The sequence below is a fragment of the Triticum urartu genome, chromosome 1 (genome assembly GCF_003073215.2).
Source record: "Triticum urartu cultivar G1812 chromosome 1, Tu2.1, whole genome shotgun sequence".
NCBI classification, from domain to species: Eukaryota; Viridiplantae; Streptophyta; class Magnoliopsida; order Poales; family Poaceae; genus Triticum; species Triticum urartu.
This window is the reverse complement of record NC_053022.1, coordinates 502492137-502519176: the sequence shown is the minus strand read 5'-3', so window position 1 is coordinate 502519176 and position 27040 is coordinate 502492137. Positions and strand designations below refer to the sequence as shown.

At 42.9% G+C, this 27040-nt stretch overlaps 1 protein-coding gene across 1 annotated transcript; it reads left to right on the top strand.

The window, feature by feature from the left end:
- The first annotated feature begins 3373 nt into the window (after positions 1-3373).
- Positions 3374-6128, top strand: LOC125522882 (SOSS complex subunit B homolog). Its single transcript, XM_048687930.1, has 2 exons — positions 3374-3477; positions 5397-6128. The coding sequence occupies exon 2, from the start codon at positions 5424-5426 to the stop codon at positions 5853-5855; it is 432 nt and encodes a 143-aa protein (XP_048543887.1). The 5' UTR covers positions 3374-3477; positions 5397-5423; the 3' UTR covers positions 5856-6128.
- Positions 6129-27040: the final 20912 nt, after the last annotated feature.

The window sequence follows — 27040 nt, the reverse complement described above, 5'->3', positions numbered from 1 at the left end:
GTTTTATGGACACACTGACACATTGTTTATGTGTACAGTTACGCCACACCGTCACCTCCATGCTACAAGTGGTATATCATAGCTTGTTGTGACTAACAACATAGGTAGTGCTCGTTTTGTTATCATTATTAGGTATGTGCCCATGCGTTGGCACATGAGCCTAATTTTTTTCAATGAAATGAGAAGAGCATTAAAAACAATATGGTATTCTAAGATCACCACACACTATAATCTACCTGATCTTCATGGGCACTCTTTTGGTCTAGGGATTTTTGTGTGCAAATAATAGAATACATGTACGTTGCCATCCAACATCTTGTTGCCATCTTGTCGTCTTGCAATTGCTTGTGTATTTTATATAGGTAACTCGAAGCACCTCTCAACATCTGATGTTCTTTTGTGGTGTACAACATGGAAACTGCTAAGATTTTCTCACTCCATCGGATCTATGATCATCCGATATTGTTCAAGATATTATCATGATAGAGTTTACCAAGAATTAACAAGGGTAAATGTATTCTCTTTGTATCTTGTTGGCATCTTGTCATCATCTAATTGCAACCACTTATGTATTTTCTACAATTAACTCAAAGCACATCTCAGCATCTAGCATTCTTTGTAGTGTACAGCATGGAAATGGCTAAGATTTTTCTCACTCCAGGGATGAAATCCTAGTTGGTGATCTTTTCACACTTGAAGGTGGGGCGAGCAGAAATCAAGAGGAAAACACTCAAGACAAGATTCAAGTCACACATCCACTAAATCCACATACACAATGAAATACAAGATCCAAATCCAACAAAGGTAGGCACATAGGTAGATAGCTCATCCCGGTCTCAGGGAGGGAGGGGTTTTGATATCCTTAGAGCATCTTCCCCAGAAGGGGTCTTAATATCCAATAGGGATCTTTTCACATGGAGGCCTTGATCTTAATGGGAGAGGTGGTAGTTAGGAGCAAAGATCTCACAATATGCTTTGCTAATCCTAACTAGAGGTAGGGGATGGTCTATTTATAGTCTAGGATGGAATAAGTGAGAGGGAGATGGTTACATGGGCCTTTGGCTCGATTCTGTGCACGCAGGCGCCGAATGTCGAGCCCGACTTGGGGCGCCGGATGTCCGGGCTGGGCCGGATGTCCTGCCAGGTGATGGCCCGATTTGGCAACGGTTATGGACTCCTTGGGTCGGATTTCCGGGGAGGCGCCGGAAGTCCAACCTGTCGTAGTGGGCCGGATGTCCTGCCGTTGTAGCCTTAGTAGGCGCAGGTTCTTGCCGCTGGTACTAGACTTGGAGGTGTTGGATTTCTGGGAAGGGGCCGGATGTCCGGCCGCTATAGCATTTCGACGACTCCACTTAAGGTGTTTCTTTTTTCTGCATCCGTGGTGGCTTCGCCTTCATTTCGAGTGTCGCCGAGGGTGTCTTCTTCTTGATACCTAAGCACACATAGCATTCCACCTTGAGGTAGTAGCCATGTCTCAAGTGGTTCAGATGGAAGTTCATTAAGGAGATATGTCATCTCGGTCTCAATAGCTCTTGATCGTGCTCTTGTCATCGGTCCACTTGGTGTTTGGGGTGATGATGGTAAGTCCATGGGCATGAACGTACGACACTCCGCATTATCCAGTCTATGATCACCCGATACTGTTCAAACCATCTCATACTTTTTTGTAGTGTTTGAGCGTAATGCATATTTGGTCAGCATAGTTATTCAAAGGTATTGTATTCATTGTTTGAACAGTATTAGAAAAACTAGTTAGATCGTTGTTAGGCCTTTGCATATTTTCCATGCATATCCTCAAAATCAATGACATTTTTTTGCCTTCCACTGGCTATCCATGTCAAAATCTTCAACATCTTAGCATGATAGGCTTGCACGATCTTCGTCGCATTGGGATCCAAGTCATCCATCTTCAAGGTAAACATATTGGCATCGTCCGAGTTGGCTGTGAGCTCAACTCTCTTCTCTTTGAGCTTGGTATTTTTCTCAATCACCACCATGAACTTGTCAAACCTCTTGGCCTTCTTTTCCTCCTTCACGTCATGGCACTTCACACATGCTTTCTCTTTCTTTTCCATGATGACTTCAAATCTTTTTGTCATCTTGGCAGTCGCTCCTTCCCGCTTCTCTTTCTCCTCCTTCCTCCTCTAGTTCCTTTTGACCTTGTTGGCTGGCTCAAGCCCTTTTGTTGGGGTAGACGGATCAACATCTTTGGCTTACGAGATGGCGACTAATCGGGGCGGCGCAACTGCTAATTCCCTGCCCCTCTGTTTTTGTGGCGGTGCGTGTGGCCGAGTTGACCTTATAGGCGGCCGTAGTCAATGGGTCCTCCGGCTCTGGCGGCACGACAGTTATCTCCATCAGCTACTCCGTCGGCTCCATCGTGGCGTCAGAAGATGAAAAGGGCGGGAACTTGGTTAGAGGGTGGCGACGCTCGGAGCGGAGATGGTGGGAAATTACGGGCTTTTTCATGCCAAAACATTGCGGAATGGTCAAAATGCGCGGGCTCAGCCTTTGTTTTGGCTGGGTCTGGGGTGTTGGATGCCTACGTGGCAGAGGTCTGAACGTCCGCAAACCTCCCCTAGCTTTCTAACCAGTTTGTGGGATTGCAGACGCCCAAATGAGCCCGCGGACATTTGAGGCATGACATAGGATGGCAAAAATCATCCACACACCCTGGTCCGGACGTTTTAGGGGCGAGTTGGAGTTACCTTGACACCCTCTGTGTGCGGAAATGATATAGATCGCTCATTGTGAGTGTTAAGATAACAATTTCAGATAATTTTCATGTTTTAAAATGTTCTGAACCTAAAAAATTGTGAGAATGTTCATAAATTTAAAAAATGCTTTACATTTTTTTAAAATTTATTTGGAAATTATAAAAATTGTTCTGGATTTAAATTCACTATTTGAAAAGTTGATAGTTTTTAAATCCTGATGCATATTACGAATTTGCAAACCTTTTATTTTCAAATCCAATAATTTTTTTCAAGTGGGTGATTTTTTTTGAATTGGTGAACATTTTTCAAATCGATGAACAAATTTTGCATTCGCAATATTTTTTGAATTTGTCAATTTTTTGAACTCATGATCATTTTTGAGTTCGTGAATATTTTTTGTAATCTGCAAATTTTTTTGAATTCATGAACATTTTTTGCATTTGATTTTTGAATCACGAACATTATTTTGAATTTCGCATTATTTTAATTAGAAAACCGACATAGGTAACAAAAATCGACCTAGGAAAAAACCATGTGTGAAAAAAAACTGCGCTCATGGGCCGGCCTATTATTGCGAGGCTGTGAGAGAGCAATGCGCTGCGGGCGACGCGATCACAGGCCAGGCCTAGCCCGCAGATGTGAATCGCAGGCAAGCTCCAGGGTCCACGCGAGGCGCTACCGAGGGAGGAAACAGGGAAGCGAAGGCGGCGGCGCGGGCGACGAGCGGAGACGACGACTGCCGGCTGCCGCCTTCTCTCCGGTAAGATCTGCATCTCCTCTACCTTCTTCTCTGGTGATGGAGCCCTCAGCCTGGCTGGCCCCTTCCTCCGCCCCGGCACCGGCACCTCCCTCCGCCTCTCCCCTCCTCCGCCCCGGCCCCTGTTGTCCGGAGCCTTCCTTGCAGTCTTTGGCCAGAGCCCAGAGATGCTGCTTTTGCCACTGGGGTGGGGTGACCTATCTCCTCACTGGATTTAACACCAACTGTTTAATACTGTTGCAGTTAGTATCTGGTTCTGAAGAACATCACACGGATTATATAGTAAACAGATGTGGGATAGGGTATCCTAGGTCTGCCGCTGACAGTTCTTCATTAGCTTTTGATTAGAAACCGAGGCATGGATTGCATAGAAGGTGCAGGGTTGAAGCTGCTTGCAACTAAAGCCAGAACGGCACTTGATTCAGTATCGCATATCGAACATATTTGGTCAGCCATATTGTGGAGCTTAGTGTTACACATACAGAAATAATAAGTGGTTGCAGCCTATCATTATTTGCTGCTGTGTGATTGTTCAGATTATATATAGTTCTTTCAGAGAGAATTTCAGATTATGTGTTACTGAGTGTTTGTAGGCTAGAGTTGCACTCAAAGGTGCTGCTTCATTTCACATGTTTCACCGGAGAATACCGTTTAGGCTTTTACCTTTATGTTTTGATGCTTGGTTTAATTAAATATTCAAGTCTATATCCCCATGAGAACATTAGCACCAACATTACACACTAGCACCCACCAAGAATGCAATGTTTCTTTCTGTTGCATACTACAGGAACTAGAAGGAGCTTCCACCTTTGTATTAGGCTGACTGAATTTGGCATCTAGCTGAGAACAGAATGTCGGCTGCACCATTCTAATTATTGCTAAACTGTTCTGCCATGTCTAAGGAATATTATCTTCTGATAATTAATTAATCATGTTCTGCTAATACCTATCCTCTCACTCACTGTATTCATCTGTTCTGTAATTTTCAAACAGGGTTTCTAGCAATCTTTGAGGTGCATTTATTAGGCAGTGCATCATGTTGTCTTTTTATAGAGTTACAGACATGTCCTACTCCTTTCAATGACATTGATTCATCTGTTCAAATTCGATGAGAAATTTACAACACATTTGTACTTCTATTATTAACACAAAATTACCCTGGTTAGAATTGTTCTACCAGGAAAAGAAAAAATAAATAGAATTTGATTGTCTGGGTAAGGTGCTTTAATTGCCTGCTGCAAGATAGTTCTATTGGGTATGGTAGATCATTAAAATTGGTTTTACAATTTTGGAAGCATGATTTTCAAGTTCCCGTTTTTTCTTTCCAAGTCCAGCGGCTGTTGTAGAAGTTGACTGAGCTACCTTTAGTCTGTGCACTTGATCTACAAAACTAAGTAGGTGAGTTGGTATTGGTGGATGAAATTGCGTAGGGATGGAGCAGGGGGAGGAGTCGTGTCTCGGGCTAGAGTATGGGGTGTAAGGGTGATGTGGTTCGTCTGACGGACCCAACAAGGTCGGACAAAATGAGTACCGATCCTGCTGCAATCAACATGATTGGATCGCACCAAGCCAAACATATGCCGGAGCAGAGGCCCCGGTGGGGAGAAATGGCGAAGAGCGAGGGTTAACTCAGGCGGCGGTATAAAGGCAAGCCCATGTCATCACGATAGCGCAAAAGGGGCAAGATCGCCGCACTTTTCGTCTTCTCCTCTTTCTCATGCATTTGGTTCTATTGCCTGGACGTTGGTCTAGAGATTTTCCTCGGACGACCACAAGGTGTTCGTTCAATTGCCCGGTACAGGCTGAACGCTGCTTCGTCATGAACACTGAGCATGGACTAGATGCAGCGAGGTCGTACTTTTGTGATGCAAGTGTAGCTAGTTCATGCGCACTTACTTTGGTTATCAACAAATCTGTTGCAGGCCGAAGTAACCATAGGTGGTGGGAGGATGGAGGTGAAGCTCAAGGACCTTGTCCCGGCAGCGACCAACACAGTGAACACGACGTTCATCGTGGTCGACAAGGTGCCCCGCCCGGCCCACGCAAACGCACACGGCAGGGAGGAGACATGCCCGTCACTAGTTGCTGACGAGACGGCGGCGGTGCATTTCCTTCTGTGGGGCACCGAGTGCGATGCCTTCGAGCCTGGGGACATCGTGCGGCTCACGAGTGGCATCTTCTCGTACCATAGGGGCAACAACCTGTTCTTGCGCGCCGGCAAGCGAGGACGAGTGGAGAAGGTGGGCGAGTTCACCATGATGTTCGTCGAGACGCCCAACATGAGCGAGGTGAGGTGGGGGCCCGATCCAGGCGACCCAAGGAAGATGGTGCAGGAGGCTGTCGTGTCGCCCTACTCCCAAGTCTTCAAGCCGCTGCACTGATGCCTATCATTTCAGGCTTCCAGCTCATTGTTGCTCCAAGTCTCATCAAATCTTATGCAATACTAACCGTGGTAGTAAATTATGCAATACTAACCACTTGCTGAGTTTTGTATGCTTTCTCCTTAAAATATCACTGGGCCATCGTTCTAATGCCTTGAGATGTTTCTCATGTAAATGGAGCTCATAGAAGATTTAGCAAGCCAAAAGTATATCCCAAGCTGTGTTGATGTGAACAACAGTGTAACTTTTTCCCTGAAATGTTCAAAATACAACTGAAGTTGCGGGCATGAGTTTAATTATATGTTTTTTCTTGAGGAAACATTTTAATTTTATGTTACCTAGATAATTTTTTGTGTTTTATGAAATTGCTCAACTGTTGGTCTCATAATTTGATCACATAATGGTTGAAACACTGAAATGCACTGAAATTCTGATGGTTTTTGATTTCTGCTTTTCCTTCTTGGCAGAGTTCAGGTTCTTGAAAAGGCTTATTCTTGTCCATGGACGATACTCACACAACCGTACTGCCTTCCTTTCGCAGTATTCGTTCTACAAGTCATTGTTAATTTGCTTTATTGTACTCTCGTTAATTTGCTTTATTCAGATACTCTTACGTCACAAACAAAATCACAGGTCCATAATTCACCTTCAGATCTTATATGTAATATCTTTCTCATATTTCATTCAAGCATACTGGATACTAGCTGCTCTTGCCAGCATTCTCATATTGCATACATGCAGTTTTTCTTTTGTTTCAGGTATTGCCGAACCAGTTTATTCAATTCAGTTAGTTTGGTGGCTTATAATGTCTTCTACGCAAGCATTCATGTTCTAACTACTGCTCTGGACAAGGATTTATCTGAAAAAGACAGTGGCACAGAACCCAGAAATTTCACTTTACTGCCAGTCTGGAAGGTAGATTATATCTCCTTTCATTTGTTGTTGACAGCATCCATATGTTCTATATGTTCTGTTAGTAACTTGGTATATGCAATAAATTATCTGTAATTTTTTGGAATCAAGTTTGTGTTACCTTCACTAATATGTGCATATTTTGCAGGCTTTTAATCCAAGTACTTTTCCTGGTTGGTTTGGTCGATCATTATATGATGTGAGTACATTTTTGGCGCACCATGTGATGCTTCTAGTCTGCAAATGACAGTTGCAAAAAATATGAAATAATTTTCATGCATTTCACTAGAATTATGAGTTCTTAAACTTAGTAAGTGATTACTGTCAACTTGTATTGAAAAAAAAATCTATGAAATACATTATTTACTTGTTATTTACTCATGTTCCTTCACTCGTACGAAATGTGGGTACATTGTATTTTCAGTGAATGGTCCTCTGTTATCTACACATTATTATCGACTAATGGATGGTGCTCTGAAAGCTAGTAATAGCGGGCATTCTTGCGGTGGATTGAAGTTAATTCACGAACTACAATTTTTCATAATTCCTTGGTTTTTGCTGCTGTTACGCGGATGGGTTTGGTGTGGGTTGTGGTGAGGGGGCAAGGGAAGTCTGAACCCACCAATTTGTAATAGTGCACAAATTTTTGACGTGGCTGATGAGAGCTTCTTCTTTTCTTGGTTGGTTTCAGGCAATCTTTGTTTTCTTAATCACCATTAATGCTTATGCCAATGAAAAAAGTGAGATGGAGGTGTTGTCAATGGTTGCTCTCTCAGGAAGTATTTGGTTGCAGGCGTCTGTCTGTTGTGACATTAGAGATGAAGTGAGAAAGAAAAGAACTTGAATCATAATGCTTATAACAGCTTATGCATTGTAGATTATATTTGTTCTAACGCATCTTTCCATTTTGCAGTCCTTTCACTTTTCTGCAGTTTCTGGCAATATGGGGAACCTTTGCTGCTTTCTAGTACATCAGAAATTTCTGTATCAATGCTACCAACTGCTGGGATGTGCACTATCATGTACAGCCTTTGTAGACAGCCGTCATACTGGATAACGACGCTGGTAAGTATTGCTATCATGTTGTTTTGCTTGGTTTATCATTCCAAATACGTTTCTCACGACGGCATGATATCAATGTTTCAGCTAATCAGTGGAGTTGGCATGGGTCCTGTAATAGCTCTGAAATATTATCATTCTTCAGAAGGCCGAGCAATCACGCGGGCCTATGTACACCCTGGTAAATCTGGAATCTCAACTGAGATCAGAGAACGATAATTCGACCAGCTACATGTCGACCGACGACCGGCGACGGTCAAGAATAAGAGCTCAGTTTATGAGCCCCTGCTGTCTGATTCTCCTATGGCATCCAGGAGATGAGGAGATCACTAGCATTGTCATCATTTGACATCTTTCAGCCAGCTCAGTCAAGGGTTCCTGCTGCTTATCCCAGAAATATTAAAACCAGTTAACCTTTGCGTGTCATTGTAGTAGCACAGGTTATACCCTCAACAAAGAAAAAATGGAAATAGAAGTTGGTATGAGTGGGTGCAAAGCAAACAAATATAAAAGGGTCACGCTTGTGCATGTGAAGTGAAGTCTGAAGATAAGGAGTTTGAGACGTGCACCTGCAAAAACTTATATTTGCATTGTTGCAGGTGATGATAAAACGATGAAAACCGTATTTTATACCGTACCTCTTTGTTCGTGGCAGCTAGACGAAAGCTGAAATACAATCTTGGCCGCTAAGCTATCTCGAACCAAGAGCGACGATCACGCGATCTTGACCCTGAATGAAAAATTAAAATAAAATAACTTGCGAGCACACTGAACGCGTAAACGCGGCAGCTGATTCCGCGGACCACGTCTAGGACCGGGGCAGCAATCCCCCACCGGCCACCGCACCGCCTGTTCCACGTTCCTCATCCACGCGTTCGTCGTGGCTCGCGGTCTCTCGCGGACGCGGTCAGCGACCAACGGCAGCCACACACACGGCATCGCATCACATCACATGGCCTGCCGCGACTCCCGAGCAGCCTAGAAATTTCCCGGCTCCGTCGGTGCGTCCCACGCCCCAAAGCCCAAACCCCCAACCCGAGACGGACGCGCGTCGCGTGGCTTTGCCGTTGCCGACCTACCGTCCGCCCGCCCGCCCGAACCAGACCCGGCCCGGCCCGGATCCAGCCCGACCCCACCAGCTCAACTCCCTTTTGATTTCCAGCGCCCAGCGCGGCGAGGCCGTGTCCGGTTGGCGCCAGGCCTCCCCCACCGCCTCCGCGGCGGCTATAAAAGGCGCCCAGGTGCACCCTCTCCTCCCCGCGCTCCGGCCCCGTCTCTCGTCCGACCTTTCTCGTTGGTGACGGGCCGCGCCTCCTCGCGTTTGAGCGACTGTTTCCTTCCCCCTTCTTGCCCTCGTCTCGATTCCTTTCGAATCGCCTCTGATTTGATTTCACTCGCACTCGCCCTCGCCGTCACCGTCACCGTTGCCTTGCTGTGCTCGCAGGGTATTCGAATCCGGCCCGTCTCCTCTGCCTCCGTGCGAGCCCGGGAAGCGATCGATCGAGGATCCATTCATCTATCTGGTTTGCGAATCTGTCTCAGGAACTCTTTTCTGTGTGTCCACTTCTGTTTGCAGGCGTGGATCCTGTGTTCCTGGATCCGCGCGCGTTGGTTGCAGGATCGTCGTGCCCTGTTTTTGGAATTGGAGCTCTGATTGCGGAGCCGAAGGCTGACGCAAGGTCAGTTTCCCGTGCTCGTTCCTATCGGTTCCTTGGTTACGTCACCTGCGTTCGTCCGTGATAGATTCCAGATTTCAAATCAAATGGATATGGCCCGTGTCGTCTTCTGGTCCATTATTCCGCCAAATCATTCGTTAGTACGAGGTGGATTAATTCGAGGCCCTCATGGATTTGGTGGAGGTTTGATTCCTGCTCATGGTTGTTTTCATTGATTCGTTGGTTCCGGTTCAGCGGTTATTTTTTCTGAAGATGTGGTCAGCTCTTCTCGGGTGATGAAGCTTAGGATTTCTCTTACCAACCTGAACCTGCCATCTGCGTTTGCATTTATAAATACTAAATCCCTCAAAATTTTAGTTTCTTGGTCTGCATATATACTAGTCAACGGCAATTCTGATCTGAATTCGTTGCTTCTCCAGAAATTATAAATTGGATTACACGGCAAAGCGGGAGCCGGGAGCAACATCTGCGTTTGGATGATTAATTACCCCCTCCATTTAATTCCTTCATCTACACGGTTCAATCTTAGTCGGTTCTGATTTAGATTTGTTGATGGTTGTCCAGAAATTGGGATTATACGGCTTACCGGGAGCGACTTGTCATTCTTCCTCACCTGTGTCTGGATGATCATTCTCTCTCTGTTTATTTCCTTTCCTCCACAGTTCAATTAGTCTGCACACAATTCTGATTTGGATTTGTTGCTCGTACTCCAGAAAATTGGAATTATACAGCTTAGCGAGTGGTCCTCTTTTCCCTCGGCATGGCGGTTCCTTTTCTGTGGCTCAACAGTATTTCTTACTCAAGATTATTATTAGAACACACCAGACAAGTTTCCTCTGCCTTAGTTTGTCAATTCTTAGCTCTTGCAGACATCGTCTTGGAAGGGATATAATTGGAACCGGTGCTGTCTACCTGACCTTCCCAGACAAGACTTTTCTTATAACTTTTACCTCCTCATTTGAAGCATGCTTTAGCTGAGCCTAGTTTCCCCCTAATTTATAGAAAAGTATCTTGCTCGTTGCAGGTTTGAGGAATGCAAAGTCCAATCATTACTTAGATAATCTTTAAGATCTTCTCACTAGGCAATATTTTAAATTCAGATTTATCTGGGAAGGTGCAAGAATGGAGCTTCAAACTTGGCAAATCCTACAATAAAAAAGAGACTCCTCCATTTTAACTTTGCCTCTTATTTTTATATCACGTAGCTACTTGTTCATGCCTTTGATTTAGGCTTTTTTGCTTCTCCCCCCCTGTGATTGCAGATTTATTTTAGCCCAGAGCGTGCTGGTAGCGAGTCGAAATCTATTAAAATCATTTGGTTTGCAATCTATCTCTATATGGGTCGATTTGTTCTCTGTACTCTTATCCTGTAGGAAGTTTGGGCCTATGGGCAAATCTCTGTACAATGAGTCAGGTCAGTGTTGTATCAACGGTTTGTTTGGTTTATTTGTTTGCCTCCCTCCACACATTGGTTGCAGGACTGGATCTGGAATGTGGGGATCCCTGTGGTGTTGTATGTCGAAGGGGATTGAGGCAGGTCAGATTTGAATCGTGCGGTCATGTGGTTGTAGCAGCTGATCGTTTGGTGTGTGTTTGTGCTCCTTTGCTTGCAGCAGGAGGGTAGTAGTTCTGCACAGATGAATCATAGGGTGGAGATTTGGTCTCTGTTCATCATTTTGATTGATTGGATTATGAAGCTTTGGATCTCTTACCAACCTGAACTTCGGATCTGCGTTTGGATAATAAATTCCGCCCCGGTTCAATTTATTTGGTTTGCAAAATACAATTTAGTCCTTGGCAGTTCTGATCTGTATTCGTTTGTGGTTTTCCAGAGATGGGGTTAATTGGTGGAGATTTGGTTTCTGTTCATCATTTTGATTGATTGGATTGGAACCTGGAACTTGCGATCTGCGTTTGGTTAATGAATTCTGTCCAGATTCAATTTATTTGGTTTGCACAGTACAATTAGTCCTTGGCAGTTCTGATCTGTATTTGTTTGTGGTTTTCCAGAAATTGGGCTTAATAAGGTTTAGCAGGAGCAACCTATCTTCTTGTTGATCTGTGTTTGGATGATTCTGAACCCCTCTATTTAATTGCTTCTCCACAATTCAATTTTAGTCCCTGACAATTCTGATTTGGATCTGTTGCTGGTTGTCCAGAAATTGGGATTATATGGCTTAGCGGGAGTGACCTATCTTCTTGCTGACCTGCGTTTGGATGATCATTACTCTCTGCTTAATTTCTTCTCCACAACTCAATTAGTTATCCGACAATTCTGATTTAGATTTGTTGCTGGTTCTCCAGAAATTGGACATATATGGCTTAGCGGGTGAACCTATGTTTCCTCAGCATGGCGGTTCTTTCTGTGGCCCAAACATATCTGACCTTTTGTCCTCCCTTGATTATTGAACTTCCTAGAGATTACATTCTTTGCCTTAGTTGGTAATTCTTAGCTCCTGCAGATGCTGGCCTGGAAGTGAAATAATTGGAACCAGTGTGTCTATCTGACCTTCGCGGCCGAGACAGGCTTACTTACACTTTACCTCTTAACCTTAACATTTGATGCATGCTTTAGCTGAGCCTAGTTTTCCTGTTAACTTATAGAAAGGTATCTTCCTCGTCGCAGGTCGTAGTTGATGAACTCAAGTCCAACCTGGTGCTGAGTTGAATCTGTTTGCAGTTCTTCTAAATCTACTATTTTCTCAAGTCATCATAACTTAGACAACCTATAAAATTATCTTACCAGGAAATATTTTGAATACAGATCTGCAAAGGTTCAACAATGGAGATTCAAACTAATGGAACATCCTACAATGAAAAGACTATATTTAACCCACCTCTTATTTTTTGTTTCACGTAGCTACTTGTTTATGCCTTTAATTTAGGTTTTTCCTTCTACCCTCCCTTTGGTTGCAGATTAAGCCCAAACCATGCTGGTAGTGAGTCGGAATCTGTTAAAATCGTTTGGTTTGCGATCTCTCTCTATCTCTCTCTGGATCGATTTGTTGTTTGTACTCTTGATCCCCGTGCTGGTCTTCTGCGCGTATCAGTTGCAGGATATATTTAGGGAGTCTGGGCCTATGTGCAGGATATATTTGGATATGTTGGTGGTTCTCCAGAAATTGGAATTATATGGCTTAGCGGGAGCGACGCATCTTGCTGCTCTACGTTTGGATAATTATCACTCCCTGTTTTGGTTTCCCACAATTCTGATTTAAACTATTTCTTGGTGGCTCCAGAAATTGGAATAATATGGATTAGAAGGCGGTCCTATTTTGCCTCGGCATGGCAGTTCCTTCTGTGGCTAAAACTTTTTCAACCTTTTTTACTCTATAATTGAACTCTCTAGACATTAGGTTTTCATTGCCTTAGTACTTATCAGCTCTTGCAGATACTGACTTGGAAATGATATAACTGCAGTTTGGAACCGGCGTTGTTGTCCTCCATCATCCATACCTGACTCTAGACAGGCTTTACTTGTTCCCACTCATCGTTTCATCCATGCTTTAGCTATTTATAAGCAGCATTTCCCCTAACATTTTTTTTTATAGAAACGGTCTCTTGCTCGCTGCAGGTTGTAGTTGACAAACTCCTGTCCAGCCTGATGATGAATCCGTCTACTGATCTTCGAAATCCACAGTGTCGTTTCAATTCATTGCAACTTACATAACCTATAAATTATCTTACTAGACAATATTTTAAATACAGATTCATATGCAGCACGAATATATAGGATGATCCAGAGCTTTCAACTAATGGCACATCCTACAACCGAAAAAGACTCTTACCTTCCTTTTTTTTAATTTCATTTAGTTACTTGGCCATCTCTCTGATATAGGTTTTTGCCCCTGCCCTTCCTATGGTTGCAGATTTTTCTTTAGCCCAGGCCATGTGGGCAATGACTAAACTCTTGATCCCTGTGTTCTATTGGTATTCTGCGTGTGTGGGTTGGCAATATATAATTGTTATTAGGAGTTTGGGCCCAAACCTTTGCTCTGTACATGGAGTCAGGTCAGTGTCTCGTAGACGGTCTGTTTGTTTCATTTGTTATCGCCGCCTCTACAATTTGGCTTGCAGGACTGGATCTTGATCTGGTCGGGAAGTAAAGCTCCATGTGGGTTGTGAACGTATGGTGAAGGGGACTCGAGGCAGGTCAGTTTCCCATGTTTCGTCACATTGGTTTACTGGATTCCTCATCTGTGCTTGGTGACGTCAGATTTGAGTGGCTATACATTAAGTTCTTCGATTTATGTTCGTCTGATGGCTGTTTGGGATCTTCGTTCGGAATCTTCTTCAACCACAAAAACTTGCACCTGGACTTCATGCCTGTTTCAACTGATTTACCAGATTTCACTATGGTCTGACTTTCCTTGAAGAAACTTTAAGTATGCTGATTATATTTGGGCCGTTCATTGATTTGCATTGTTGGAGGTTTTATTGCAAGATTGTAGAGTTGGATAGTCAGTTAGCGCGGGGACTTGGTGAAGCAAATGGACTCCCTTGATGGTTTTGACTTCTGATTAGTGATCCTGAAGCATGATGGTTTTTGTGGTAGTTTTCAGTTTGAACTTGCATTCAGTGGCCTCATATCTTTGGTGCAGCTTGGAGCTGGTAGTGTGCACATCTGATTCTTTCAACTGTCCTGAATCATCTTACTTCGTTTCTGCTGTGCCACCTTACTGGTTACGGTATCTTCTTCAACTTGCATGTGGTTTGGATGGAATATGATCTCATCTTTTGCTCGAATCAAGAAAATGCTAGAAGTCTCAAACAAGGGTCCAGAATGGAAATATCAGTTCGTACTCAGTTTGTGTAGCAGATTATCAAAGTTTGATTTGGCTATTAATTACCGGGTTACCATACTGTTTCAGGAAGTTTGGTTTTGATATTTGGCTGCTTGTATCTTTCAACTTGCAAATTTATCACCTAATAGGAAGTAAAGATCGCATGTACATGAGCTCTAAATGCAGTAAAAATGTTAAGCATATTATATGAATATATGAATTGGTTATACTTGGATTTGTCGGTCTACTATTCTACATACTCTTGTCCATGCATTCTTTAGTTTGCACATAATTTATAACTGAAAGATCCCACCCTCGCATTTGTGTTGGTTTAACAGTAGTGGCCTCCTGTAGTTTGGTAATATTGATGACTTGATATCTGGCTATTAAATATGTTAGGAGTATAAAACAATGGAGAGTTGAAGGTTCTGAACAAATATTTTGCCCTGAACACTCGTTGGTATGGAGTTGATTTTCAGAAGTGATGTTATTCTCATTGGTGCTTCTCCTGTGAGATCTGGAAATCTTCAATGCATCTTCTCGGTTTGCTGGGGAACTTCCTACGTTAAATTGACAAATAGCAAAACAGTCTGGCTAATTTGATGATTCTTAAACACTCTGGCAAATTTGATGATGAATCCCGCTGATTACTTTCAACATACGGCAGTTTGTTTCCTACTTCATTCATCCTGGATTTAAAGACACAAAGCGCTCACACATCTCTACGGTCTTCCAATGGCTCATTTGATCTCTTTACAGCAAGCTGCTAATTTGATCTGGATTATGGAATCTTCCATTACATATATTCTTATTAAATATATAATTTCATAGCGTTTACACATCTGACAGTCCTCTAATGGCTAATTTGACCTTCTTTTCGGCCGAACTGCTAATTTGATATGGATTATGGAATCTTCAATTACGTAAATCTATAATTTCATGGCGTTCACACATCTGACAGTCCTCTAATGGCTAATTGACCTTCTTTTCTGGTGAACTGCTAATTTGATCTGGATTCTGAATCTTGAACCACATATTCTCTTTAATTGGCAACTAGCAAAAGTACTAATTTGATGATTCCTGTCGAGACAAACCCATTCTGTTTCATACTACATAATAAATCCTATATAGGTTTCAAAGACACGTAAGTATCTGTTCACACATCTTATGGGTCCTCTGACCCTGTCTGTATAAACTACGAAAGCTTTCTCAATGCAAAGATTTGAATCTCGCTCATCCCACTAGATAAATTTGTTACTGCCATTCAGGTTTTGGAATTTATGGCATTCTTTGTTTGCGCCGCATGTCAGTTTTATGATGTTGTGAAAACGTTGTGTGAATATTTATTGCCAATCGTGTGTCGTGCCAATGCTGCCTTCGGTTGATTGCGTGGCTTGTATGGTTAGCTGTATTCTGTGTTTAAGTAGGAGTAGTTTAACACTGCCTTTGCCGGTCCCAAGCCCGGATGAGAAAATGTGGAGGGGACTGCAGTTAGCTCCTCTGTATCCTTTGCATTAGAACTGTCATGGTCTCCTAATATTTTACATTGAGTAGCAGTGAATAAAGTGAGTAGAAGTTGCACAGGCTGTCTAGTCGAATCACGAATCGTCACACAATGTGGTGGCAAGTTCTGGAATGCATCCTTTGCTATGAAAAATCTGGTCAAGTGTAATTTGTAGTCGGTCAGACTGTCCTCCAGGAACTTACTGATTCCTAGCTGTACAAGGTCAGTGTTTTAATTACGTAGGTCATGGTAGTCAAGCAAATATGGCCAGCTTGTCCAAATTAAAGAAGCCAGAAGCATACCTAAGGCAGCCATATCTCAGTAGAATGCTTAATAAAGCACTTCTGATTATGATATTTTACTAATTAAATTTGCTTTCACATTAATTTGCACATTACAAGGATGCAACGAGACATCCATTTTCATTCTGTAGAAGCCTTAAATAGGAACACCACTATCTGCAATTCATAATCTGGGTTAAATTAGAGTCTGTAGGTAATGGAAGCCTGACCTGCAGTATGCAAGCAAGTGGGGATGGTTCAGAGTTCCATGATAACTCCAGTTTCAGTAAACTAGCAGGTATGGTTTGCATGACTGATCCTGATACTGAACTTGGATGGGCGTGGTAATCATAGCAGTGATTCAGGGGCAGGGACATACGTACATTATTACTAGATGAGTTAATGATGTGTACTAGGTTAGTAGAGGAATTGTAATAATCTGTCAAAGCAAGTTTAGGGTGTGATGGGAAATACTCCCTCCTTAGTAGTGATCTAAACGCTCTTATATTTCCTTATGGAGAGAGTGCATTACTGGTTTTCAGACTTGTGGTTGTCGTTCTCACAATCTGATTTGCGCCCATAAGAAAGTCAGAGATGCAGATATGGTGGTTCATTTTCGGAGTAGGAATACAGGTCCTACAAAACTGAAGCTTCAACCGCTGAAAGCCTCAACAGACCAAGGCTATCCTACGGTCAGGTGAACAACCTCTAGAGACAAAGCTGCGCCCTTCATCACCTCGTGTGTAGAGGTTCATTTTAGTACAGTCAAGCTTTGTGCAGTAGATGTCGCTGCAGTTTGGGTTGTTTACAGATTTCCGACCAGAGTTTGCCTCGTCTCATAATTTCATCGCGCTGGTATCTTAAATCGTGTCAGCACAGATGTGTCTTTTCTGTTAATATTGCTGAATCTTTGCGAGTAGAACGTCCGCAGCTGTTTGTCGAGTGGGTGCTGATGTCCTGAAACTGTGGGTTATGCAGCATAAGTGACCTGTTTTTCCTTTCTAATGAAGCATAGGACTTTCTTCAAGAGGTAAATACATCATGGGTCATAGAACTTGCATGTAACGGTCAGTTTGGTATATAAACTTATAAAATACGTGTTTTTGTCAGCGAACTTGTCCGATAATTCAAATACGATGCTTCCTCCCATATCCAGCCGTATCTCGCGCTTCCCTGGCGTGCCAGATTTTTTCTTCAGAAAACAGCCTTGCATTTTTTTATTGACGCACACAGAGTCCCTCAAATAAAATGAAAAAAGGAGGGGCTGGTGGTTTAAATGTAATTTACATACATTCATTCTGAATTATATTTTTTTTCTAGATTTTTGGACTAAAAATATTTGAATTCAAACAAAAAATTAGTTCATTTGTCCAAAAAATTACATGCATTCATACTACACTATATTTTCTGTTATCTATATTTTAAGATTTAAAATTATTTGAATTCAAACAAAAATTTCGTTGATTTGTCCCAAAGAATTTACTCATTCTACACTATATTTTCTTTAATCTTGATATTTATATTTAACATTATTTGAATTGAAAAAAACATCGTTGATTTTCCCAAAAAAGTTACGTACATTCATACAACACTATATTTCCTTTTCTTCTGGATTTTTTATATTTAACACTGGTTGAATTCAAACAAAAATTTCGTTGATTTGTCCCAAAGAATTACGTACATTCATTCTGCGCTTTACTTTCTTTCTCTGGATTTTTTATATTTAACATTGTTCGAATTCAAACAAAAATTTAGTTGATTTGTCCCAAAGAATTTACGTACATTCATTATGCGCTAAACTTTCTTTCTATGGATTTTTATATTTAACATTATTCAAATTCAAACAAAAATTTAGTTGATTTGTCCCAAAAATGTACGTATATTCTTTCTGCATTATGTTTCCTACTATTATTTACAATGTTTTAGAGTCATATTTCACTTTATGATGCAATTCTAATGCCTTTTCTTTTATTATGCAAGATTTATATTGAGAGGAAGTCGGCAGCCGGAATTCTGGATCTGAAAAGAGCTACACAGAGATAGCTATTCTCCGGAGCTTTAAATGATCTAAAAATTAACAGAGATTTATTTTAGAATTAATAAAAAAATACTGAAAGAAGAATCACCAGGAGGGACCCTACCAGAAAACCACAAGCTCAGGTGGGGCGCGCCACCTAAGCTTGTGGACCCAACAGCAGGCCTTCGTGGCCCCCTTCTATATGAAGCCTTTTTCCCTAGAAAAAAATTAGAAGAATATTTTCGGGACGAAGAGCTGCTGTCTCGAGGCGGAACCTAAACATGAGCACTTTGCTCTTTGGCAGAGCGATTTCGCCGGGGATACTTCCCTCCGGGAAAGGAAAATCGAAACTATCGGCATCATCAATGTTCCTCTCATCGTGGGAGGACTCATCTTCACCAGCATCATCTCATCTCAAACTCTAGTTCATCTGTTGTATTCAATCTTTGTCTCCAAATTTTAGATTGGTACATTTGGGTTGCTAATAGTGTTGATTACATCTTGTAGTTGATGCTACTTGGTTTATTTGGTGAAAAATTATATATTTAGATCCTCAATCATATATTATACTTCTCTGATCTTGAATATGAATATGATTTGTGAGTATTTCTGTTTGTTCTTGAGGACATGAGAGAAGTCTTGTTATAAGTAATCATATGAAGTTGGTATTCGTTCAATATTTTGATGATGCATATGTTGTTATTCCTCTAGGGCGTGTTTGGTTACCCGACTCGCATCCGGCTTGCATCCCCCGTGTAATAAACTGGGTGTTTGGTAGACTACACACGTAACTAGGCCTGGCCCGACTAATGCAAATAGGGCTCCCAAGCCAGGCTGAGCGGATACGCAGGAATCCTCTGTTCCTTGCATGCAGGCACGAGCTGGTGCAAACCTCCTACACCCACCTCTCCAATCCCATCGCGCGTTCAACTTCACGCTGGGATAGCGATTCCCCTTCACCACAACTCCCTCATTTGCGTTTCTGGCTCGCTCTCGCCCTTGTGCACACCACCGTGGGCCTCCGCCGCCATTGCTCCCCATCACATCTCCTCTACTCCATGCGCGAGGCACCTGCCAGATCAGATCCGACACCGATTTTCTTCCCTGTGGCGTCCCCCGACTTCCTCGATTCCTCCTCCGCCGGTTCTCAGATTTCCCATCGCTGCCACCTTCTGATCCTTCGCCTCCTCATCCGACTCGCCCCTCGTTGAGATCCAGGGAGTGGACCTCACCACACCTCTTCTATTTCTCTGTTATCGGTGTTGGGAGGTGATAGCCGGTCTCCTCTCCAATTTCTTTCTAGCGGGACAAAATTAAAAATATAAACATTTAGACTTTCCCTTCTACTAGAGGATTGATGATGATAGATATTTGATGCCAAAGATGTTGTGTTTTGTATCACTTTACACCTTTCCTGATACTCCTAGTTTGCATCTCATATCATTTAGAAGTTATTTTTAGGAACTTCTAATGCAGTCTATCAAACAACGTCTCTTGTATACAACAATTGTTATGCACATATATCCTACAGTCCACCAAACACACTTCTCACCTCATCCTTGTATCATCTCAATCAGGCCAGGGTCAGCCAGGATCCCCCATACAAAGCAGGCAAAAGTTGTCCAGGCAACCAAACACGCCCCTAGTGGTGTCGTGTGAATGTCGAATACATGACACTTCACCATGTTTGGGCCTAGGGGAAGGTATTAGGGAGTAGTAAGTAGATGATGGGTTGCGAGAGCGACATAAGCTTAAACTCTAGTTTACGCAATATTCCATAAGGGGCTGATTTGGGTCCATATGTTTCATGCTATGGTTAGATTTATCTTAATTCTTCTTTCGTAGTTGTGGATGCTTGCGAGAGGTGGTAATCATAAGCGGGTTGTTTGTTCAAGTAAGAACAACACCCTAACACCGGTCCACATATCAAATTATCAAAGTAGTGAATGCGAATCAACTAAACATGATGAACGCAACTAGATGATCCACGTGTCCTCAAGAACGTTTTGCTCACTATATGTAGTACATTCGGCTTGTCCTTTGCTACAAAAAATATTGACCACCTTGCTAAACCTTTGTTACTATTGTTACTTGCTACGAATTATCTTGCTATCAAACTACATGTTACCAATACTTACAACAGCAGAAAATACCTTGTTGAAAACCGCTTATCATTTCCTTCTGCTCCTCGTTGGATTTGACACTCTTACTTATTGAAGGGACTAAGATTGATCCCATATACTTGTTGGTCATTAGCCCGCGGAAGGATTACCAAATTACGAAATGGCATGATATGGATATGTCACTTATGTTTCCATGAGTGGTTAAAGAAACTTGCCATGGTTAGTTTGCCCCAAGAATTAAACATATGAAACAAGTATAAAATACCTTCAAATCTGTTTGCCGGCTACCACATCATTAATTCCCTCTCGTCGGCATGAAATCATCAGCAGCCGGGGCATTTGCCACCTCTTGAGCACCGCGTTGGTTTTCCCTTAAAGAAGAAAGGGTGATGCAGTAAAGCAGCGTAAGTATTTCCCTCAGTTTTTGAGAACCAAGGTATCAATCCAGTAGGAGACCACGCACGAGTCCCTCGCACCTACACAAACAAATAAAATCCTCGCAACCAACGCAATAAAGGGGTTGTCAATCCCTTCACGGTCACTTACGAAAGTGAGATCTGATAGATATGATAAGATAATATTTTTGGTATTTTTATGATAAAGATTAAAAGTAAAGAAAGCAAAATAAACAGTGCCAGAAATAGCTTGTTGTCGGAAGATTAAAATGATGGAAAATAGACCGGGGCCATAGGTTTCACTAGTGGCTTCTCTCATGAGCATAAGTATTATGGCGGGTAAACAAATTACTGTTGAGCAATTGACAGAATTGCGCATAATTATGAGAATATCTAGGTATGATCATGTATATAGGCATCACGTCCGAGACAAGTAGACCGACTCCTGCCTGCATCTACTACTATTACTCCACACATCGACCGCTATCCAGCATGCATCTAGAGTATTAAGTTCAAAAGAACAGAGTAACGCTTTAAGTAAGATGACATGATGTAGAGGGATAAACTCATGCAATATGATATAAACCCCATCTTGTTATCCTCGATGGAAACAATACAATACATGCCTTGCTGCCCCTACTGTCACTGGGAAAGAACACCGCAAGATTGAACCCAAAGCTAAGCACTTCTCCCATTGCAAGAAAGATCAATCTAGTAGGCCAAACCAAACTGATAATTCGAAGAGATTTGCAAAGATAACCAATCATACATAAAAGAATTCAGAGATGATTCAAATATTGTTCATAGATAAGCTTGATCATAAACCCACAATTCATCGGTCTCAACAAACACACCGCAAAAGAAGATTACATCGAATAGATCTCCACAAGAGAGGGGGAGAACATTGTATTGAGACCCAAAAAGAGAGAAGAAGCCATCTAGCTAATAACTATGGACCCGAAGGTCTGAGGTAAACTACTCACACATCATCAGAGAGGCTATGGTGTTGATGTAGAAGCCCTCCATGATCAATGCCCCCTTTGGCAGGACGCCGAAAAAGGCCCCAAGATGGGATCTCACGGATACAGAAGGTTGCGGTGATGGAATTAGGTTTTCGTGGATGCCTCTGTTGGTTTGGGGGTACATAGGTATATATAGGAGGAAGAAGTACGTCGATGGAGCAACGTGGGCTCCACGAGGGTGGAGGGCGCGCCCAGGGGTAGGCACGCCCCCTACCTCGTGCCCTCCTGGTTGATGTCTTGACGTAGGGTCCAAGTCCTCTGGATCACGTTCGTTTCGAAAATCACGTTCCCGAAGGTTTCATTCCGTTTAGACTCCGTTTGATATTCTTTTTCTGTAAAACTCTGAAATAGGCAAAAAAAATCAATTCTGGGTTGGGCCACCGGTTAATAGGTTAGTCCCAAAAATAATATAAAAGTGTATAACAAAGCCCATTAATCATCCAAAACAGAATATAATATAGCATGAAGCAATAAAAAATTATAGATACGTTGGAGACGTATCAAGCATCCCCAAGCTTAATTCCTGCTCGTCCTCGAGTAGGTAAATGATAAAAACAGAATTTTTGATGCGGAATGCTACTTAGTATAATTTTTAATGTAACCCTCTTAATTGTGGTATGAATATTCAGATCCGAAAGATTCAAGATAAAAGTTTAATATTGACATAAAAGCAATAATACTTCAAGCATACTAACTAAGCAATTATGTCTTCTCAAAATAACATGGCCAAAGAAAGTTCATCCTTACAAAATCATATAGTTTAGTCATGCTCCATTTTCGTCACACAAGAATGCTCTCATCATGCACAACCCCGATGACAAGCCAAGCAATTGTTTCATACTTTAGTAATCTCAAACTTTTTCAACCTTCACGCAATACATGAGCGTGAGCCATGGATATATCACTATGGGTGGAATAGGATATAATGATGGGGGTTATGTGGAGAAGACAAAAAGGAGAAGGTATCACATCAATGCGGCTAATCAACGGACTATGGAGATGCCTGATACGTCTCCGTCGTATCTACTTTTCCAAACACTTTTGCCCTTGTTTTGGACTCTAACTTGCATGATTTGAATGGAACTAACCCGGACTGACGCTGTTTTCAGCAGAATTGCCATGGTGTTATTTATGTGCAGAAACAAAAGTTCTCGGAATGATTTGAAACTCCACGGAACGTATTTTTGGAAAATAATAAAAATACTGGAAGAAGAATCCACGTCAGGGGGCCCACACCCTGTCCACGAGGGTGGGGGCGCGCCTGCCCCCCTGGGCGCGCCCCCTGCCTCGTGGGCCCCCTGACGCTCCACCGACCTCAACTCCAACTCCATATATTCGTGTTTGGGGAGAAAAAACCAGAGAGAAGGATTCATCACGTTTTACGATACGGAGTCGCCGCCAAGCCCTAAAACCTCTCGGGAGGGCTGATCTGGAGTCCGTTCGGGGCTCCAGAGAGGGGAATCCGTCGCCATCGTCATCATCAACCATCCTCCATCACCAATTTCATGATGCTCACCGCCGTGCGTGAGTAATTCTATCGTAGGCTTGCTGGACGGTGATGGGTTGGATGAGATTTATCATGTAATCGAGTTAGTTTTGTTAGGGTTTGATCCCTAGTATCCACTATGTTCTGAGATTGATGTTGCTATGACTTTGCTATGCTTAATGCTTGTCACTAGGGCCCGAGTGCCATGATTTCAGATCTGAACCTATTATGTTTGCATGAATATATGTGTGTTCTTGATCCTATCTTGCAAGTCTATAGTCACCTACTATGTGTTATGATCCAGCAACCCCGAAGTGACAATAATCGGGACCACTCCCGGTGATGACCATAGTTTGAGGGGTTCATGTATTCACTATGTGTTAATGCTTTGGTCTGGTACTCTATTACAAGGAGGCCTTAATATCCCTTAGTTTCCGCTAGGACCCCGCTGCCACGGGAGGGTAGGACAAAAGTGTTGGGGAACGTAGCAGAAATTCAAAAATTTCCTACGTATCACCAAGATCTATCTATGGAGAAACCAACAACGAGGGGAAGGAGAGTGCATCTACATACCCTTGTAGATCGCTATGCGGAAGCATTCAAGAGAACGGGGTTGATGGAGTCGTACTCGTCGTGATCCAAATCACCGATGATCCTAGCGTCGAACGGACGGCACCTCCGTGTTCAACACACGTACGGAGCAGCAACGTATCCTCCTTCTTGATCCAGCAAGGGGGGGGGGGAGAGGTTGATGGAGATCCTGCAGCACGACGGCGTGGTGGTGGAAGTAGCGGGATTCCAACAGGGCTTCGCCAAGCACTGCGGGAGGAGGGAGATGTGTCATGGGAGGGAGAGGGAGGCGCCAGGGCTTAGATGGGGCTGCCCTCCCTTCCCCCCACTATATATAGGGCCAAGGGAGAGGGGGGGGGGGCGCAGCCTTGTCCCTTCCTCCAAGGAAGGGTGCGGCTAGGGAGGAGTCCCTCCTCCCCAAGGCACCTAGGAGGTGCCTTCCCCCTTTAGGACTCTTCCTTTCCTTATCTCTTGGCGCATGGGCCTCTTGGGGCTGGTTACCCTTGGCCCATATAGGCCAAGGCGCACACCCCTACAGCCCATGTGGCCCCCCGGGGCAGGTGGCCCCACCCGGTGGACCCCCGGGACCCTTCCGGTGGTCCCGGTACAATACCGGTGACCCCGAAACTTGTCCCGATGGCCGAAATAGCACTTTCTATATATAATTCTTTACCTCCGGACCATTCCGGAACTCCTCGTGATGTCCGGGATCTCATCCGGGACTCCGAACAACATTCGGGTTACCGCATACTAATAGCTCTATAACCCTAGCGTCACTGAACCTTAAGTGTGTAGACCCTACGGGTTCGGGAGACATGCAGACATGACCGAGATGACTCTCCGGTCAATAACCAACAGCGGGATCTGGATACCCATGTTGGCTCCCACATGTTCCATGATGATCTCATCGGATGAACCACGATGTCAAGGACTTAATCAATCCCGTATACAATTCCCTTTGTCTATCGGTACAATACTTGCCCGAGATTCGATCGTCGGTATCCCGATACCTTGTTCAATCTCATTACCGGCAAGTCTCTTTACTCGTTCCGTAACACATCATCCCGTGATCAACTCCTTGGTCACATTGTGCACATTATGATGATGTCCTACCGAGTGGGCCCAGAGATACCTCTCTGTTTACACGGAGTGACAAATCCCAGTCTCGATTCGTGCCAACCCAACAGACACTTTCGGAGATACCTGTAGTGTACCTTTATAGCCACCCAGTTACGTTGTGACGTTTGGCACACCCAAAGTATTCCTACGGTATCCGGGAGTTTCACAATCTCATGGTCTAAGAAAATGATACTTGACATTAGAAAAGCTTTAGCATACGAACTACATGATCTTGTGCTAGGCTTAGGATTGGGTCTTGTCCATCACATCATTCTCCTAATGATGTGATCCCGTTATCAACGACATCCAATGTCCATGGTCAGGAAACCGTAACCATCTATTGATCAACGAGCTAGTCAACTAGAGGCTTACTAGGGACATGGTGTTGTCTATGTATCCACACATGTATCTGAGTTTCCTATCAATACAATTCTAGCATGGATAATAAACTATTATCATGAACAAGGAAATATAATAATAACCAATTTATTATTGCCTCTAGGGCATATTTCCAACAGTCTCCCACTTGCACTAGAGTCAATAATCTAGTTCACATCGCCATGTGATTAACACTCACAGGTCACATCGCCATGTGACTAACACCCAAGAGTTTACTAGAGTCAGTAGTCTAGTTCACATCACTATGTGATTAACACTCAATGAGTTCTAGGTTTGATCATGTTGCTTGTGAGAGAGGTTTTAGTCAACGGGTCTGCAACATTCAGATCCGTATGTACTTCGCAAATTTCTATGTCATCTTGTAGATGCAACTACTACGCTACATTTGGAGCCATTTCAAATAACTGTTCTACTTGGAGCTATTCCAAATTGTTGCTCCATTATACGTATCCGGTATCTCTACTCAGAGCTATCCGGATAGGTGTTAAGCTTGCATCGACGTAACTCTTTACGTCGAACTCTTTATCACCTCCATAACCGAGAAACATATCCTTATTCCTCTAAGGATAATTTTGACCGCTATCTGGTGATCTACTCCTAGATCACCTTTGTACCCTCTGCCAGACATGTGGCAAGGCACACATCAGGTGCGGTACACAGCATAGCATACTATGGAGCCTATGTCTAAGCATAGGGGACGACCTTCGTCCTTTCTCTCTATTCTGCCGTGGTCGAGCTTTAAGTCTTAACTTCATACCTTACAACTCAGGCAAGAACTCCTTCTTTGACTGATCCATCTTGAACACCTTCAAGATCATGTCAAGGTATGTGCTCATTTGAAAGTACCATTAAGCGTTTTGATCTATCCTTATAGATCTTGATGCTCAATGTTCAAGTAGCTTAATCCAGGTTTTCCATTGAAAAACACTTTTCAAATAACCCTATATGCTTTCCAGAAATTCTACATCATTTCTGATCAACAATAGTCAACAACATATACTCATCAGAAATTCTATAGTGCTCCCACTCACTTCTTTGGAAATACAAGTTTCTCATAAACTTTGTATACACCCAAAATCTTTGATCATCTCATCAAAGCATACATTCCAACTCCGAGATGCTTACTCCAGTCCTTAGAAGGATTGCTGGAGCTTTGCATACTTATTAGCATCTTTCAGGATTGACAAAACCTTCCGTTTGTATCACATACAACTTTTCCTCAAGAAAATCGTCGAGGAAACAATGTTTTGACATCCTATCTGCAAGATTTCATAAATAATGCAGTAATCGCTAATATAATTCCAACAGACTCTTAGCATCGCTACGAGTGAGAAAGTCTCATCGTAGTCAACTCCTTGAACTTGTCGGAAAACATCTTAACGACAAGTCGAGCTTTCCTAATGGTGATACTTACCATCATTGTCCGTCTTCCTTTTAAAATCCATATGTACCTAACAGCCTTACGATCCAAATTCTACACTTTGTTTTCATATATGGATCCTTTCTCGGATTATATGGCATCGAGCCATTTTGGAATCCAGGCCCACCATCGCTTCTCCATAGCTCGTAGGTTCATTGTTGTCTAGCAACATGACTTCCAAGACAGGATTACGTACCACTCTGAACTAGTACGCATCCTTGTCATCCCATGAGGTTTGGTAGTGACTTGATCCGAAGTTTCATGATCACTATCATAAGCTTCCACTTCAGTTGGTGTAGGTGCCACAGGAACAACTTCCTGTGCCCTGCTACACACTAGTTGAAGTGAAGGTTCAATAACCTCATCAAGTCTCCACCATCCTCCCACTCAATTCTTTCGAGTGAAACCTTTCCTCGAG